This window comes from Populus trichocarpa, chromosome 5 (genome assembly GCF_000002775.5).
Source record: "Populus trichocarpa isolate Nisqually-1 chromosome 5, P.trichocarpa_v4.1, whole genome shotgun sequence".
In the NCBI taxonomy this organism is placed as follows: domain Eukaryota; kingdom Viridiplantae; phylum Streptophyta; class Magnoliopsida; order Malpighiales; family Salicaceae; genus Populus; species Populus trichocarpa.
In genome coordinates, this window is record NC_037289.2 from 9020294 (window position 1) to 9039566 (window position 19273).

The 19273-nt window shown below is 35.3% G+C and overlaps 2 protein-coding genes across 9 annotated transcripts; both read right to left on the reverse strand.

Annotated features, from left to right (window-relative positions):
* Positions 1-1366: 1366 nt before the first annotated feature.
* Positions 1367-4275, reverse strand: LOC18099267 (transcription factor HBI1). Of its 5 annotated transcripts, none has more exons than XM_024601353.2 (7): positions 3489-4274; positions 2932-3129; positions 2682-2816; positions 2533-2604; positions 2232-2339; positions 2037-2137; positions 1367-1949 (listed from the first exon to the last, which is right to left on the reverse strand). In XM_024601353.2, exons 1-6 carry the CDS (start codon positions 3990-3992, stop codon positions 2078-2080), a joined length of 1077 nt encoding a protein of 358 aa, XP_024457121.2. In that variant the 5' UTR covers positions 3993-4274; the 3' UTR covers positions 1367-1949; positions 2037-2077. The 5 variants fall into 5 exon arrangements, with proteins under 5 accessions (XP_024457121.2, XP_052308826.1, XP_024457123.2 ...); XM_052452866.1 differs by having other exon boundaries at positions 2232-2432; positions 3489-4271; XM_024601355.2 differs by lacking the exons at positions 2037-2137; positions 2232-2339 and having other exon boundaries at positions 3489-4275.
* Positions 4276-7513: 3238 nt separating this feature from the next.
* On the reverse strand, positions 7514-15564 carry LOC18099268 (U-box domain-containing protein 5). Of its 4 annotated transcripts, none has more exons than XR_002981900.2 (7): positions 14488-15564; positions 13523-13599; positions 12828-13013; positions 12350-12457; positions 10517-11682; positions 9130-10062; positions 7514-8009 (listed from the first exon to the last, which is right to left on the reverse strand). XR_002981900.2 is itself a non-coding variant. In XM_024601452.2 (6 exons), exons 2-6 carry the CDS (start codon positions 13577-13579, stop codon positions 9297-9299), a joined length of 2283 nt encoding a protein of 760 aa, XP_024457220.2. In that variant the 5' UTR covers positions 13580-13599; positions 14488-15564; the 3' UTR covers positions 8845-9296. The 4 variants fall into 4 exon arrangements, 1 of the variants encoding a protein (XP_024457220.2); XR_002981898.2 differs by having other exon boundaries at positions 7514-8081; XR_002981899.2 differs by having other exon boundaries at positions 7514-8089.
* Between the last annotated feature and the right edge of the window lie 3709 nt (positions 15565-19273).

The following is a 19273-nucleotide window of genomic DNA, read 5'->3' on the forward strand; positions in this document are numbered from 1 at the left end:
CAAAGGGAGAAAGGTAATCCCTGAAGACAAACTCATACCGACACTTTTGTGATTTTGTTCTTGTTAAGAACAAAGTGTGGGTGCCACGATTGAAGGATAATAGATTTCCCTTCAAACATCCATGGTTCCTTTTCCATAACCGAGTTAGCATCATCCTCACTTTTGAAATGAAAGATCAAGAAACCTTGTTATGTTGTCATGACACTCTCAAGGCCATAATTCTTCCATACTCGGAATGCAATAAAATTGGTTGCATGATAGGGCATTTTATAACCTGGGAAGAATCCCACTAAGCATTGGTTCCATTTGGATGCACTCTCATCAATGACATTATTCGGAATGTCCAAAATGATGTCAATCTCTTGCAGTGGAAAAAAGGTTATCTTGGCATGAGTTGTAGCATTTGAGGCCTTTATTATATCCATCTATAAAGTTCTTAGGGTTGAGTTGAGGGTGGTTACGTTTTTTAGGGTCATGGTGGTGTTTTGTGTGGAGGTAGTTTGGTTTTCTTTTTGTGGGGTTGTTTAGGGTTAATCTTGGTGTTTTGGTGTGGTTGGTGAGTGGTTTTGTTTGTGGTCATGGTGTTTCTGGTGTTTGTGGAAGTGTTAAAGGGTTTTTTAATGGCTATGGCTAGGTTGGAAGCAAGCTGTGTGGTGAACCGATCAATCGTTTTCTGGTGAATCGGTCAACCAGTTTCTAGGTGATTTGTATCCATGTTTGGACAGTAACTTCGAAGTAGCAGTACACATAATAGAGATAAAAGTAGCTAAAATTCAATGGTCTAGTTCAAGATAAGCAAGTATAGTATAACATATCAAATAATCAGAGTGATTCAATGGTTAGATCAAACACAACCTACAAAAAGGCAATCAGATATGCAAACTAATCAGAGGTACTCCGACGAGTAAAAAACTACAAGAATGTGGGAATCTAATCTCTACCATTCAAACCTGAGAAGACCTCTGGGCGAACCTCTGTGTGAAAAATGGATTTGATCCAACGGTGAACTAGTAAAACCAAGCTGGCGACTATGGCTACCTGAAATCCAGTTTCCCAAGAAAACTTGCAATGGCTATATCTCTCAAATGACACCATATAAACCAAATTTGTTCAGTGAGCTTATATAGTAGGATAAAGCGCACAACATATCTGAATTTAAAAAAGATCTAACAGTGACCGGAGTACTAATGTCTCCAAAAGCCCATTCTCTCTCTTATCTCTCTTTCAGACCTTCTACCTTATCAGTTAAGTTGAATAGTGGGAATTATGTGGAGAACATTCAGGACCATGTACTATAATTTGACAATACCAGCTGTATAAGCCAAAAAAACGTTCGATTGTGATGTTTTGGCACAAAAATAAGGCATTTTTACAACACAGTATACCAAATACTCATTATGGATTTCAGCTACGTACAGTTACAGACACAACATTCTCAAGCCAGTGGTTTGTGGTCCTATAAACAAATGGCTTTCTTTTGCTTTCTTCTGCTAAGCAGCCTAAGCTAGCCAGCTCATCCGTTCCAACAACAAGCTCCTTCCCTTTTCTTTCAGCTTTCCTTGCCCCCACTTTGCTTTAATGAACCAACCATGGTTCATGGTCCTCTATCATTTTTATTTCCTATCAACCTTTCTTATAGTACCAATCATGAGGTCCTATTTTTCTTTCAACGTACAAGAGCACAAGAAGCATATCAACAGTAATTTCCAAGTGCATAGATGCAGACATATTGGATATCTTTAGTCTTGCAATGTAAGAAATTTGATTGTTTGATTGGTAAGAATTAATGATGGTTTTTGCGACATCCATCTATACGTGTGTGGAGGGAAATATTTACAGTGCCCGGAATAATCAGAATTTCTGAATTATTGAATCTGAATTCTTGAGATGCTGATTAGTTTCCAAAATTACATCGCTGGTCTGAGACTGATAGATTCCTCGGAAGACGCCTGAAAAAAAAAACATGAATTAGAAAATGCTAAGTACAGGTAGAAGCATGGTTTACTACAGAACTAGGAATGTTAGTGTCTAGCTACCTGTGAATGTTGAAGAAGAAGAAAAGAGAAGTTGATTAACTTTAATTGAACCCCAGATTTTGAAGGTTTTGTGAGTCAGCATCCCAAAAAGGTTGAACTTGCTGCATTTGATTTATTATATGTCAGGATCAAGGGCATGATACAATGCCAAGAAAGGAGCAAAGGGTTTAAATCACCAAGTGTAGATGCAATTACAGCTAATGGATCAAGACATAGGTCATTGATGAATGCTGAAGAGCTTGTAGTTTTTACTGGAACAAGTTGGGGAGGATTTGTCAAAGCTTTTGGCTCGCTGCTTGTTGCCTGTCGTTGCATTAGATTTGGTTGAATGTGGGTCAAATTGGAAATTGTTGATGGCATACTGGCTGCTGGAAAACTCTCTACGTAAGCAGAAAACTTCATTGCATAATTATTTAGAAGAACAAGTTAGTTCTAGGAGAAATCAAACAATCTGAATTCCCATTTATAACATTCCAACAAGTGGCTAAAACCTTACCTCTTTCCCAGAAAAGTTGTCGATATTGAATTCTGGCCTTGGGTTTAGAGCAGCAAGTTTCATGGATAAGAACTGTAAGTAAATGGAAATTTGATTATTTGAATTCTCAAAAGAAACATCTGATAGAACAAATTAACTAGGATGGTTACCTCTACTTGTCTTTGAAGAGATTGGACATAATTGATGATTTCATCAAGCATTCCGGCCCTGCCTGTTATTTTGTTGCATCCAGGGACTAGATCTTGCAGACTTTTCATTTTCTTACTAATCTTTTCCCTCCTGGCCTAAAATATATCAAGGACATATAACCGAACTCAGTGGAGGTGACAGCATTAATTTTGACGAATAACTTTACATGTAACTTGAATGAATTATGCCATGAAAAATGTTCCTACTTACTCTTTCAGCTAAGCTGTGACTGTCAGTAGCCTGGCCACGACGTGCCCGGACATGAATATAATCTGTCTTCGGTAAAGCTGAAGTCTGCTGATTTTCCTTTGAAAAATCTGCAGAAATTCCTATACTGCTTTTCTCTTTGACCTTGGAGTCGACTTCTACTTCTTTAATCTTATTGTCACACTCTTCTGCTGCAACAAACTAAACAAACAAGGAAAAAAATGCAGAGAAGTTGAAGATCTTGTCAATGATCATATGATTTAGCTTACCAAATTCATCAAGCTGATTAAAGTAAAGATTTTGTTTAAAAGATAAAGCCACTCTGATTACACAAAGGCTGAAAAGGACAGGATTGGCTTGCGTTGACCAGAGGTACAAAGAAAAGCTCATTCTCTCTTGAATTACAAGAATTGAAGATTCACTTTCAACTCCTGTTCTGATACTGATAAGTTCATATACTATTGCTAAGAAAATTTGTTTTCTTATAAAGTCTTGATCATGTAATACTCCTGTTTGAGAATTGAATTGAATGAACTTGGAGTGAAGATGAAGAGACATACCTCTGCTTTTCTCTTATTTGAATTGTCTCCATTACCATTGTTGGATTGCTTATTTTCCATCAAGGTCAAATCTTCTGCCACCTTTATTGCTACCACCTTCTCCTCTATTTTCGCAGCCTCCACCACCCCAATTTGGCAACTAGAAGTCCTTGAAAGACAACGATCAATCTCAACAGATCCCGCTACCTCTGCTTGTCCAAAATCCATCCTATTATTAGCAACCAACCCAGTGCCATTTAATGAAAAACCACCATATTTTGGCAAATCATTGTTCCCCAGATACATTTCAGGCTTCTTCTTCCAATCAATTATATCTCCATTCATTGACTCATGATCAACGAAACCATGAAACTGGTCAGTAGGCATCGAACATGATTCAAGGGAATTGTATTGGTTCACATAATTGTTCTGCTGCTGCTGCAGCAGCAGCAGCCATTTGAACCTTGCTTGCTGTCTTTCTAACACAGTCATGTCCATGCAAAAGGTGTGTTTTTGAGACAGCATAAGTTTATGTGATACTATCGAACGATGTCCTAATTCCTGAAGGCTAAAAACCTTTGAACAAAAAACCTCAACCACTCCACTATGTTACTAGCCCTGAAAACATATGTGCTAGAAAAGCAATGGTGGGTATATTTTGGTATTTGTGATAGAATTGGGTAATGAGCTTAAAAGGAGAGATGTTAAGTCTCAATCTAAAATAAATGTGAAGATATTTATAGCAGAAGATATATATAGGGAATGAAAAGATAAGAGAAATGAAGGAGAGAAAGAAGAGAGATAGCCATAGGAAATCACAAAGGAATGTACACCATATACAAGATCAGTGGGCTATGGTCCCCAGTGACATAACCACCATGTGGGGATGTCCGTTGAACAGGAAACGGGGAGGCTTGAACGGGTGTTTTTTGAGATTTTGGCTTTTCAATTCTTGGTGGGGGATCTTTGTTAGATACTGCACTCGCTAAACAGAGGAAACTCTTAGGTTTTTCTTTTTTCAAGTATAAGCCTACACTTCGAGTCAAGGACCACAATCTTTTTTTTTTTTTTTATAATCTCAGCTGTTCGGACCAATTTACGCGCATCACGATTAATTTTCGGATCCACTGAACACCCTGCAAGTCCAATAAACAAGTAAGGCACTGTGAGGATGACAGGCATGTAGAGAGAGAATCAAACCCAGGTGTAGAGAAAGAGAACAAGATCCTTCCCCCACTAGGCCACGACCTCAAGTACAAGGACAACAATCTTTAATCAACTGAGCGATACTCCAAATTTCTTGCTACAATTTGAGCTACTTCAATTCAATTGCTATTTACTCATTGTATGCTACTATTTGATATGAGGAACACCCTCGTGGATAAATTTTAGCTCATCTAGGCGAGCTTTTTTATTTTTCACGAATGGGGTATTCTCGAATTAGGTTTTGTATAGTGAGAACAAATCTATTTTCGATCGGATTTTGGACAAATTATTCATAACAAATACGAGATGGAGCAAATCTATTCGTTGTATGTAAATGAGGATTTGAATCCAAGACATGTGCATCAGCATAGAGTGAGGGATAATTGTTGTTGGCAACAAATATAAAACTAGTTTGATGATGATTTTGTAATGTTCATTACAAAAATAAAAATAGTAAATTTGCTCATAGTCTGCCGAGTAGAGACAAGAGAATCAATCAAGCCCTTGAGACGTTGCTCATAATAATAATAATTAAAAAAGCATATATTTTAATCTCTGTCATGCAAGCTTCTGCTCCACTACAGAAAACGACAGCAAGCCATTTAAATCACCCACCGTATATTTTGTGAATTATCATTTTCAATATAATTCAGTTTTTATAAAAAAAATAATTAAAACTAGGTTTTTTTATAAAAAAAAAAAATCAAAACCAGTTAAAACCGACTAATTTCGGTTCAGTTATTTTAAAAACAAAAATAGTTCAAGCCAACTGGCTCAGTTTTTCCAGGTTTGGCTCGAATTTTTTTTTTCTCTGTTTTTTTTTTCCGATTTGGGTGTTCGGTTTTTTCAGTTTCAAGCTTATAAAACCGAAACCAAACCGAACCGGTCGGTTTATTAAAAATTATAATCAGTTTAATCAGTTTTTTTTATACAATTTGGTTTTTTCGATTATTTTTTTTCAAACTTTCTCGATTTTATTGGTTTTTCAGTTTTTTTTTTATTATCATGGTATATTTATGATGAGAGAGAGAGAGAGAGAGAGAGAGAGAGAGAGAGAGAGAGAGAGAGAGAGAGAGAGAGACCATTATACTGAAGTAGGAAAAGAAGATCCCCCTTGCATTTCATTAAAAATTCATCATTTGAGAATGCATCTTGATCACCAGAAGAGAACATTGGCCTGGAACATCATGGAGGAGGACTCAGGAGAGACATGAATTACAAATGATAAAGATCTTTGTTTTCCATGATAAAGATACATGCATGGATAAGATCATGAGAAAATGATAGGGTGCCCCACCGGCAATTTGTGCCAAAATAGGCCAGCAGAAAACAAATGACACCAAACCTTTGCTACCCATCCCAGCAACTCAAATCACACTTTCCAGAGATGACATTATGACTTCAAGATAATATTACTATTAAGTTCCAAAACAAAAGGGTTACAATTTTCGTGCAGACTATTCTATGCCAAACACATAGGTGTTGGTCACAAGGAGACTACTATACTAGAATATGCAGGCAGATGACAATCATCAGTTCAGTCATTCAAGCCATTTTACATCTTATGAAAAGACTTGGAGCTAAATCTTATTCACATCCATATAAAAGAGGTTAAAGAAGAGGCAATTTTGATTCTTTTGGGTTGCCATAGTTGCAGGATTTTCCTTAATGGTTCCTGTTTATGTAGTAATTCAAATGTTAGGAAAAATATAGATGATGACTAAAGAACACCAAATTAGTTACATGTCGGAGATGATAATTGAAGATCCTTCAAAATCCAATATTTTACAAAACTTGAGTTTTTGAGCGTTTAGAAAATAGATGATTACACATTTATATCAATCTTCTCTTCTCCAGAACTGAGAGTCTAAAAGGTTGATGACAGAAGCCTGGATCCCTACAAAATAGTCTTTGTTTATGAGATTTTAAAACCCTCCGGTGATTACATCAGTGATTTTATAATGCGGAATTGTAATAAATGAACATTAAATTCTAAGAACAAGAATGTTTGTTCTTAGTTTGTTCATGATAAATGCTGAGAACATATTGTAAGAGAGTAAAGATTGTGAACTTCTTACCTAGATCGTTAATTCATGTACCTTGAACTTTCTTCTTTTTATTTGAGAGGTCGAAAGTCTTTTCCTTTCACACCCAAGTGTGGAGGAAATCCCTTACATCAACATTAAGTGTTGATGTAAGTGTCTTCTTACACGACATTAATTATGATGGGAGTATCACTTGCTTATTAAAGACAATTTTACGTCATTTCATACACAACATTAATGTTGATAGGATCCACCCTTATAATCAGCATTAATGTTGATAGACATATAATCAGCTCTTTGAGGAATTTTACACAGCTAGGGTATAAGGAGATAATAACCCAAGGATATCAAGTCTAGCATCCCTCTAGGTCCAAAGGCAACTAAGTCTAGCACGTAGCCGAGCCCAAGAGAGTTGAGTCTAGCATCTTGTCAAACCCACAAGCGTTTGTGCCTAGCCGAGCCCAAAAGAGTTAGACCTGACATCTTACCAAGCCCAAAAGTGTTTGGGTTTGGAATATAGTCGAGCCTAGAAGAGTTAGGTCAGGCATCTTGCTTGACTCAGAAGTGTCTGGTCTTAGCACGTAACTAAACCCAAAAAATTCGGGTCTAGCAACCACAAGTGCTTAGGTCTTGCACATAGCCGAGTCCCAAACAAGTTGAGTCTGGCACATACGTTTAGGTCTAACACATAGCCAGACCTAAGAAAATTAGGTCCAGCATCCGGTAGCCCTCTTTTCCATGGGTTTTGACCTCTAATGAGCTTTTACAATGGGTCGTCTTCTTTCAGCTCCTCTGTACAAAATACTTTATCCGTCAATAGTTAACCATTGTCTTAAAGCTTTCCTTTTGGCCAAGAGGAAAATATTTAAAACAAGTTGGTGATAAACAAAATCATTACAATATATATCTCACAAGATAAGATGAGAAAGACATAGCATTGAGATCTAAGGACTCAATATATAATTCATATTATTGAGATAAATATAACTTGAGGCATCTTTAAAATGATGGGTATCAAGGTAAGTGATGGGGGTTAGGAGACCAAGGGTTGGCAAAGTGTTGGATCCTTGGAGAATCCCCAACCACCTTCATATGCTTGTGTCTCCAACAGCTTCGGCCATCAAAGCTGCTCATTTATCAAATGTTCAGATCAAATTCACGCCTGAGCTCCAATCCCAGGTTCAAGTTTAAGATCTATCATACTCCATGTAATCACCTCCTCTCCCTTTAACTGCTGAACTTCAGCATTTAATTACATCAGACCAAAGAAAAAAACTCCATCCCTGAGGCACTGCCATCAGCAAGACATGGCGGCAACCTCATTTCTTTCCTGCCAGAGATTGACACTTGGCAACCAAGCTTTCTAAATTCCTCAATTCGGCATGCAAATGGAAAAATAATATTTGCAAAGTCAGTTACTAATTCACTACTGACCTCAGCTTTGATTGCCTTAAAAAAAAAAGACAGCAACAGAGCTATCAATTGCTGCCATTCAACCAGTTCCCAGAACATAGAAATAATCTCATAAAAAGAACATTTTATGATGTGAACAAGATTAGTGAAGTTAAGAATGCGGAGTCAGTAAGAAACCAGAACACCAGAAAAACATAATGCCTAAATTAGAAACAGAAAAAGGGCAAATGCAAACCATAGTGAAATGAAATAATAAATCAGTGTGCAGTTGAGAAGCAACAAGAAGACCCTGCCCAATGAGAAGGCAAATCATTTGCACCTGGGCATAAAACTATATGCATCATCTGTTGGAATTTGCAGCATAAGGTTATTGTATGGGATATAAAAGCTTTAAAGCTAGATCCCGAACTAAACACGTCAATAGAAATGCATAAGCATGGAAAGATTTTGTAATGGTCAACAGATATTTCAAATACAATCAAGAAACTAATAAAAATTCTTCCACTTTGAATTTTCTCTAAATAAAAACACCAGTGTAGGCTCTTAACAGCTACTCATTTGCACAAGATAATGCGGATGATGGATTGAAATGAAATCAACAGGAATAAAACATGAGGGAAATGCAATTGACTGATAATTACAGGAATATGGTCTTGTTGGCCAGAGACTATGACAAAACTTCATGAATTTGTAGAATAAAAAGATGGGAGGCAGCAAGAATTAAAATTGTCATTCATGGATAAATTTAGCTTGAATTTCAGAAATCAAAATCAACTTCCTAACAACATATCAAACAAGACTAAAGAATACACATTATCATACATGGATAAATGCAGCTTATTCCAGACAATCAAAATGATTTTCCTAACAACATCAAGCAAAACTATACATTGGTATTGACTATACAGAAGGAACATAGCAGCAGATACAGCTTAGGAAATCGAACCTAATGAACTCTACATGCTGGGAATTAGTATTAGAGAGAAACAAACCCTTACCAATTAAACATAAAATATCTTCAGTTTGATGCTATTGCAATTCCATTCCAGACAAGGAGTAGCACCACAAGGTATGAGAAACAGAAAACTGGAAAGGTTGATTCTATATTTGACATTAAAAAGGATTCTGAGTCCCAAAAGATCAGAAAAAGGAGCGGTTTGAAGTGTCATCTCTTCTTTTTTGATGCAACAGAACTGCGTATAGAGAACACTGATAAATTCTTGAGAAATCCAGATGTCTTGGGAGATGATTTCTTTTCTCTTGTTTGGTGGTCAGCATCTCTATCAGTAACAAGATCAGAGCAAAAGCTTTCTTGATCATTATCATATTCGATGTCTCTTAACTGCCGAAGCAATTCCAAAGCACTTGCTCTCCCTTTGTCAGTTCCATTGATAGATATATCAACAAGGGAAGGGATAACACCTTCATCCATCACCAACTGGCAATATTGAAGACGCTGAGAGCATAACAAAAGCAGAATGGCCACTGCATGCTCTTGTTCCTCCTGACTACCACTCTCAAGTAGCTCAGCAATAGAAGCAATACATCCATTTGTCTCAGCAACAGAAACCCTAGCCACTTCAAGATCACACAAATTTCTTAATAAAACTATAGAATATCTTGAGAGATTCCCATCCTTCATCAAAGGAACCAATTTTGAGATGCACTCCATAGATGCAATTTGGGAACAAATATCATCGTTTGAGGACAAATTATGTAGAATTTTAATGGCCAGTTCTTGGAATTCTTTGTTATGGGAGTCAAGCATCTTTCGGATAGAAACAAGAGCACCAAATGCAGTGATTTTAGATCTGCAATATGGGTAGCCAGACAGCACTTCAAATATGGCAAGAACCTCTTCAATTACTTCAGAATCAAGGAATGATGACAACAGATTAAAGGCCTCTTCATGCAAGTATGATATTCCACTTCTGCAATAAGCAAAACCTAGCAATGAAACTACTAGCCATAGATCCTCGTATAAGAGAAGCATGAACTAGACTTGTATCAACAAAGAGAATTAAAAGAACTATTGTAGCATTTAGCTTGTCAAATGTCATGCAATGCTTTGGTGGAAACAATTATCTGTTACATCAGAGCATGATCCTGCCCAATTTAAAGCAAAGTTTTCAATGAGAAAGTATTAACAAGTCATTTTCTATACATCCTAGAGCAGATAATTTCTAAATTCAGCAGAAATATATGATTAAATAGATCGAGTGACTTTTTTTTACATCAGCGATTGTCCTACCATCATTCAGCTAAGGCTCGAGCATTATAGAATACCATTCATACAGTATAAGGGTAGATAGCAGATAAATAGGTCAAGACACCATAAACAATTGAAGAATTCCTATAACTAGTACCACAAAGAGAATAAATTACCTGTTTTTGCTGACAAATGAAAGCAACAAGTGAAATCCAACTCTCTGAGCTCCTATATCTTGTTGTTCACGTGCATCTCTCAGGAATCTAAATAGAGGTTCGACAAAATTCTCAGATGATAGAGAAGGGCAAACTTGATCATTACACTGCAAACAGCCCTTGACATCTTCAACCATATTGCATTGAGAATCCCAGGGAAGCTCAGCAAGTCCAGACAGAAACTTCAAGTCTTGCTGATTCATATTTGTATAAGAATGGCATTCACAGGAATAATCATTGTCCTGTACCAAAATCAAATTTGACCCACTTGCAACCTTAGATCGTGAAGCATCTGAACTGTAACTAGCATCTAAAGACCCCAGGGATATATTGCTAATATCCAGTGGAAGGTTTAGATCATTCATGGAACTGCTTAAACTAGCGATCGAATTAATAGAAATGTCCAATAACCTCAATGCTCGAATGCTTGGGTCATGAATAGTGATTCCATACTTCACACACCACTTTGATATTAGGTCTTTAATGGTTGTGTTTGGAATCAATGCACAATGAGCTAGTTTCACTTTGGTTTTTGGGCATGTATCATTACCCTCATCAAACCACTTCTGTATCCACATCCTTTCAAATGTTTGTCCAGAAGCAATAACAACAGGATCGTACATCACTCTCATAGATATAGGACACTTAAAGTCTTCAGGGGGTGTAGCTCTACTAAACATGTCAGTTTGAGTCTCATACTGCTCACATCCTACACAAGACTCTACTTGATTGTATTGTCGATGGAAAGAAGTATCACTGGGGTTCTTCAGTGAAAATAATCCTTCATGCTGAGCTTTGGGAGTCTCTGTTTGCTCTTCAATGAGTAAGTTTCCATACTTCTTCAATAGAAACATAAGGTAATTTAAGATACTCCTTTTTCCGGGTTTATTGCCACCATCCTTATCTAGCTGCTTCTTAATAGATCTTTTCTCTATCAGTATGGCCTTTCGAGATGTAATATGCAGTCTCGAAGCTGCAAGTTGAATAGCCTTGATTTCAGAATTCACCATAGACTGAGATCCTAAATTGCCCTGCTTGAGCAATTCACGCATGGCTTTACCAGCCTCTTCTACAGAGGAATCCGGCATAAACATTGCTGCCCTAAGATCATCAATAATTTGAGATATCTGCAAAGACAACCGCTTATCAACCCTATAGAAGAACAAAGAGACAAGAGAAAGACAAGATAAAAAAAATAATAATGAAAATAGAAAACTGACAGAAAAAAAAAAGGTGGTCTAAAAGAGTTTTAGGCCCATAGCAGTTTTGAGTATTAGATGCCCAATTTTATTTAAAAAAAAAAAAAGATACTGGTAGAAGTACTTGTAACAAAAGAATTCTAAAAAAGCAACATCAAATGAGCAGGGATTCACAATAACTTTTGCCAGATTTAATGATTTAATAACTAGATTGAAGCAGGTGACTTGGAAATAAGTTATTGAATTCTTCTTCACGCGCTTGCAATCTCAAATTTAAGCAATCACCAATCAGATCATGCCAGTGACTGTTTTAAGGAAAAACCATGTCCTTATTTCAGAAGAGCAAGTAATAAGCAGCCAGCTTAGTTACTGACTCTGAATTACTATGCAACACAAGAGCGAAAATTGAAAAAAAAAGAGAGAAAAGAATCAGGGAACAGGAATAATTACATATTACAGACAATATAGCTAAAGAGTTGCTGAAGGTTATATAGTTTTCTCATGGACCATGTTACCGTCCACATCACCATCTAGTTGAGACAAGAAAAAAGAAAAAAAAGCGAATGGAAGCCCTGGAGCCTGTAATATGACAAACCTCGGCAGCCAACATTATTGGAACCATTGTTTGCATTTGGGCTAAAGTCTGTTCCAACAAGTTCCTTGATCTTTGACATTTTGAGACAATAGCATCCCCCGTTATTGCCTGAAAGTAATGCAGACCAGAAATTATCTTTAAATGGATTGTTTTATTAGGTCTTTCTCTAAATGGGTGTTAATTTAACAGATCAGGAAATAGAAAGGTTGATAAACCAACAAACAACAAAACGCTGTTAAATTCATCATTTACTGCAGAAAGATTAAATATTTGTCCATAGTGCAAACATATGATTCACACCTTTTATACAAAAATGATAGCTCACATGGATATAACAAAATGCTGAGACAACAAATCACCAGATCCAAGAGATCCCAGAACAACCAGTATGTGTAGGTGGGGGTGTGTGGCAGGCATTATTGTTGATGATATTCTTATTACATACTTTCTTCATCTGAAATCAATAAAGGATACCAACCAAATATAGTTTGCTAGAGTCGCAACAGTACTGAAGATGTTGCCTGGCTTTCTCAAGTGCTTTGTTTAACAAGCATAGTGCCTGTATTCCTGATGAGCATCGAGGTCGAGCTGCTTCAATTTCTAGAAATGTTTTTGAAACTTTATCGACCAACTTCATCAACTCTGTACACATGGAGTGATGCACCTGAAAGCATGAAGTGCATTGATTTATCTAGAAAATGGAGTTGAATAATCAGAGAAAAAAAAACACTTAAAAAATGTAGAACGACATAATAAACACAACAAGGACTTCTTTGCTAAAATATTAGGATTTTACCAACCATCATTGATTATTCTCTTAATAAACACTAAGGCTATTTCCATATACTTCTCAACTCAATTGAACGAAATTTACCCAGTCAAGATGGCAACGAAAAAGAAATAGTGTACTTTCACCACAAAAATGGCACAAGCGAACTGGCTGCATACATAGCCTCATTTCTGTGATGGACAATGGATGCACATAATTTACTTAGATATATGCTAATTTGTTTATTAGTACATAATTAGATGCTAAATATATGAAAAGGCATCACTGAAAATGTGTCCGGGATAATCTATAAGAAATGATGATACTGCCAGTACAATATAACTGTGTAATTGAAGCAAACGATTCCAACTGTAGGAGAAAATCAGGCCTTGGCTCATAGTTACCTTGAAGGAATAAGGAAATGGCAGTGTCTCCACTACTTCAGCAGCATCAGTTCCCATGCAAAGGGAGTATGCTGGATCTGCACAAAGCACAATCTGAGCTTAAGCATCATTTCTATAATGCATAAGAGTATAAGGATAAATTCTATATGCATAACCTAAAAATTACAATATTTACAACATCAAAAAGCAGAATGTAATCGCCAACTGTAAAAAACAAATATCAACAGCACAAGTCTAGCAATTAGCAACCAGGATTCAATGCTTATCCAAAACCTAAATGCACTGATGTAAAAGCAAGGGTGGAGGGTGACCACGTTCCCACTGCATAAAGAAACAACTGCGTGCCCATAGATTACCAAAGTTGCAATTACTGGAAATCTGTAGCGGCTCTGGCAGAACTGCATTAGCTTAATCATCGCAATTTAATAGTGAAGAGTTAAGACTGCTTGCAACAGATTAGAATTCTTGTATAGCATATGTATTATGTGATGTCTAGGTTCAAGTTTTCTATTTCCACCCCGAAGCTTCATGTGTCAACTTTAGTGAAACTAGTATCTGAATAGTCTCATAAGCGGAACCGTAACATGTCCATCATCTTCTGCACTCCCCCTTTCTTCCAGGATTGCTGTGAGTTCCAATCACACAAGCCCCCCACCCCCAAACAACTCATATCACTCCTCATTAACCATGGCCTAGGAGTTAAGTGTTACATCTTGGTTAGGCAGGACTCTATCTCAGTAGGTTTTGGATTAGTTATCAGACTATGAGACAAGCCCTTTTTCAACCACAAAGAATCCATCAACCGAATAGCATGATTGTCCATGATAAAAACTTCATCATTAGAATTACAGTTGAATAATGCGTTGTTGTTCTCCCGGGCATACAACTTCGAAGAAAAGGGAATATTTTGTTTAACCCATCATAGTAACACTACAATGACTAAATAAACAAAGAGAGAGACTCACCTAGAGATTTGGAAACCACAACAGATATAAAAAGCTCCTTCCTTTGCTGATAAGGAATCAGTCGAACCACCAGTTAATCCCAATACGCAAAATGGCCAATTCTAATAAACCCCAAAATTTCCCTCCGATAAACTTGCCTTGAAAACATACACAATTCTAACAGTATCTTTAGAGCACCTTGAATTACAAGCAGAATTCAAGTAGCCAAGGTAGCCTCCTTGCAGCCCTGGAGTAGAGAAGCAAAGTAAAGAGACAGCAATATTTAAAAGCAGCACATGTTGATGAAGGTTAACACCCCACAGAGAATCTCTGTGACTAAAATTCTTATTCATCAAAACCCACTTCCCACTTCCTTGATAACTACTAGTGATTGAAAAAACTCAACCCCACGATGTTTCCTTAACTAATAAAAGAAAGAAAGAGCGAGCATAACTCAGAATTGGATTTTGCCTTAAAGAGCAAAGCAAGAGAAGAGGTAACAATTCTGTTACAAAGTTTTGAACTTTAGCTTCAAAACAAGAAGATAACACAAAAACAAAGAAAACCCACAAAGAAACTCGGCATAATTACAGTGAAAATGAAGTACGCTTTCGAATATTAAAGCTTGTAAATAGTTAGATTCTCAGGGCAACCAAGTCCAGGCACAAAATAACGAAATAGATAGTTTATCTCATTGTGAAGACTTTATAGAACCAAATTAACCAATGAGAGAGACAGGTCAACCAGCAATATTCGCTGGGCAATTTACAAAGTTGAACAAGACTAGTCGTCAGTCGTATCAGGTTTTCTTTCTTGTCTGGCCATGAATAACAGTGAAAAAGTTAACATTACATTTGGTTCCTCTACTCTCAAATGTTTCTTTAGTCTAATCCCTTTACTTTTCCTTATCCTTCAACTCTCTATTCTGTAACTATTGGTCCATTAATAAAGATTCTTATAGATCACGCCATTAAGGGCCACATATGATGTACCATGGAGTTAATTCTTGAAATATATGCAGAAGCTTAAATGTACAAGATAGATGGAAGGACCAAATGATTGCAGAGTAGAGAGGAGGTGATGATATTAGGACGAATAAGAGTAAAGGGACCAAGATTAAGATTGAATTGAGTGTAGAGAGACAAAATTGTGCCATTAAACTAAAAGGAAACTTCGAGGGGTTTTGCTACTTTGGTTTGTCTTTCTAGCATTGTATAACCATTAAGAACGAACGTCGCTATAGCTTCTTCTCATGGCTTTGATGATCCTAGACCGTCGGATGGTAATGGGTAAAGTTATTGAATGATGGCCTCACTTCAAAATCTTTGGTAATTAAAAAGGGATTTGGATGCCTGGGTTAGGGATGTCTGTGATAATGGCAAGGAGAGGCTGACATTCATGGCTCCACGCGCAGACTATTCTTGAGAAATTTAATGGTTCTAACAAACGCGTGCTCGTTTTCATTAATGGATGTCTTTTTCCTTGTTTTCCCCTTTGGATCCCTTCAATTATTTCAAGAAATTTTTGAGAAATTTTTGAGAAATTTAATTAAAAAATGTTTTCAAAAGATTTCCCCAAGTTTTATCACCTATGACTTTGATTGTTAGGTCTTCCATCATTATTCTTTATTTCTAAATTCCTAGAGCTATTTTCATAATTTTAAATAAAAACCAAAAAATAAGACATAATACCAATTAAATAATAGAAACTAGGTTTATGGGTTTGCACCATGCTCGTACCATAACATTTTCTTTTTCAGTTAATGAAAAGATGCTCGAACGATGCAAGTGTATTTTAAAAAAAATAATAATAACTTGAGATGTAGACCTAACCAATCAAAAAAAATAGGTATAATCTAATCAGATAATAAAAGAACAAACAATGACAGTAAATGGACCAATTCAAACAAAAAATAATCATGGAAACCTGCAAAAAAAAAAAGAATTGTCACCGAAATGAAAAAAACAACAAAGTTAAGATTCCAGCCAATCAAATGAAAAAGGAAAGGAGAAAAAAATTGAAAAAAATTGAAAAAAAAAAAACAATTTGAATCAACTTAAATGAGCAAGCCACATATGCAAGTCAGGTCATGTGGACCGAGATAAGACAATAAAAAGCAAAAAAAAAAAACCAAAGTTCAATTTCAAACAAATCAAATGTAAAATGATGAAATTAAAAAATAATAATTAAAAAAAACAAAAAAAAAACAACTAACAAACCGAGCAAGCCAAGTAAACTCTGCTACCTGAATCATGTGAATGAGATAACTCAATAGAAGACAAATCAGAAAAGATTATGATGCTCAATTCTAAACCAATTCAATGTTGAAGAATAAAATGTTACACATATTAAGTCTTTTAAAAACGATCCTAAAAAATCCAAGTCAACCTAAGCTAATCCGTCAAACTCGTCATCTAAGTGATGGAACAAGGATAAACAAATAGAAAGGAAATTGAAGAAAATCATGAAGTCCAATATCAAAAAACATCAACCTTGAAAGATGGAATTGAAAAAAAATAATTCTAAAAAAAATATTAATTTTAAAAATTTACCAAATCAAATTTAACAAAAAACAACAAATAAAAAGAATTGAGATAACATGGGTCAATTTTAAAATTAATTAAAAATTTAATAGAAAGAAGAAAAATAACATAGCTCAATCTTCAATTGAATAAATGTTGAAAAATAAAACTAAAAAAATAAGTTTAAAAAAGAAAAAAAAAATTAAGAAACCCGTGAAATTCTAAACTCAAGCTCAATCAAAAAGCTTAAATTTCCAATCTATTTAATATTGAAGGATGAAATAAAAAAATCTAAAAAAATTATCAAAATGAAAAAAATAGCAATAAAAATAAGAATCAAATTTGATAGGAAAAAAATTAAGGTGGATGAAATTATAAGAAAAAAGATCAATTTAAAAAATTATCTCAAATAAAATAAATAGCAATTAAAAGAATGGAGATCAAATTTGAAAGATAAAAAAATTTAAAGGGGGTGAAATTAAATGAATTCTAATTTTATAAATTATTCCAAATAAAATAAATATTAATTAAAAGAATATGAATCAAATCCAAAGGAATAACAAATTAAATGATTGTTTTGGATTTTTGAAGGGACGAGCTCAAAAAATGAGGAGAAAAGAGTAATGAATGAGGAAAAAGAGTTGTCGACACCAAACAAGAGCCTCATTGGCCACATGCCCCACCTCATCACGGAAGGTACATCGAGACAATTCAAATGTTGGCATAAAAAGTGGTGTTTGGTCGCCTGATAATTTTTTTTAATAATATTTAATATTTATTGAAATACAAAAATACTCCTAAGTCAACGTGATATTAACAAAAAAAAAACCAAAAAAAAAGGATAAAAAAGGTCTTGAAAAAAAGTTTAGAAGATTTTATCTTTAAAAGTAATTAAATTATTTTACTGTATAAAAATATTAAAAGGACTAAAAAGTCTCTAGATATAAGTTTTAATTTTTTTTTATTTTAGGGGTAATAAAATTATTTTAGTTTGCGGAAAAAAAAACTAATATCTCCTTACATAATTAAAAAATAACAATTAAATCACGATAAAAAACCGTATTGTATACCTAGTTTAATAATTTTATAATTGAAGAGTAAATAATTTCATTATTATATTATTACAATAAATAATATTATATGTCCAGGTGTACAATAATTCGACGAGGAGATTTAGGTTTTTGTTAAGTAAGCTGAGACGAAGCAACTTCCTTCCTTATTCTTCGTGAAACAAATGGATTGGCGATCTTTATGATTAATATAATTGAATTAAGGTCTAGTTTAGTTTTATCCTGCAATTTTTCATCGTGGAGCCTTTCGATTAATATGGATTCCTTTCATGTCAAATCATATACAGGTAACTACACCACCACACCATGTTATATCCTTGCCAGTTTTTTTTTTTTTTTTACATTTTCTTGACAATGTTGACACGGAAGTGTTCAAGTTCTTGGTCAAGGAAAAGTGATTTGACTTCGGGTGTGGGTCTGCCTCGAAGACTTTGCAACACGGGGAAAAAAGTTAAGATCGAGCTGAAATATCTACAGCATAATTAGTGTTAAGTAACCGAAACACGTAGTAGAAAGTAACTAGATTACTTGTCCGCGGCTTGGCCACGGGCAACTTTAGGCTGCTTGCAGATCACACGTGGAGATAAAAGTAAAGTAAATAGATGCCAAAAATAGTTGGAGATGCAATGTGCTTCATTGTAATGGAAATATAACATCCATGGAAAAGAAGAGATTGCCAGGCAATGAAAATGAAGATTGCAGCCATGTTTAGCATCAAAGGTTTGATAATCTTATTGAATTTGGTCATTTTTCTATCATAGATCATAAAGCAATGCAAACCATTTTACTAAGGCTATATTTTTTCAAGAAGCAGAATTGAAAGCCTAATTTATTTTATTGACATTTCAGGAAACATAAACACTGTCATTCATGAATTTGCAAGCAAGCCATGGAAAGCCATTGTTATCACTCGCTAATTATTAATCTCTTGTTCTTATTTGCTTGCCCGTGTGTCTGCGCATCACTGGTTTCTGCAGTCCCTTCTATTGCTTGAACATCTAGAATTAATCCCCAAGCAATAAACTCTCAAAAATTTGAACCAACATTTCATTGGTAATTTGTGAAACATTTACATTCATCTTTCACTGTCCTTTGTTGACCTTGATTGAAAATTCTTTTTAATGTCATTACTTTTGTTCCTCTCCACTTCAGCGAGCCACAAACATACAATAAACTCTAGGAGATTGTTACTTCTAGTTTTCCCTCGATCACCTA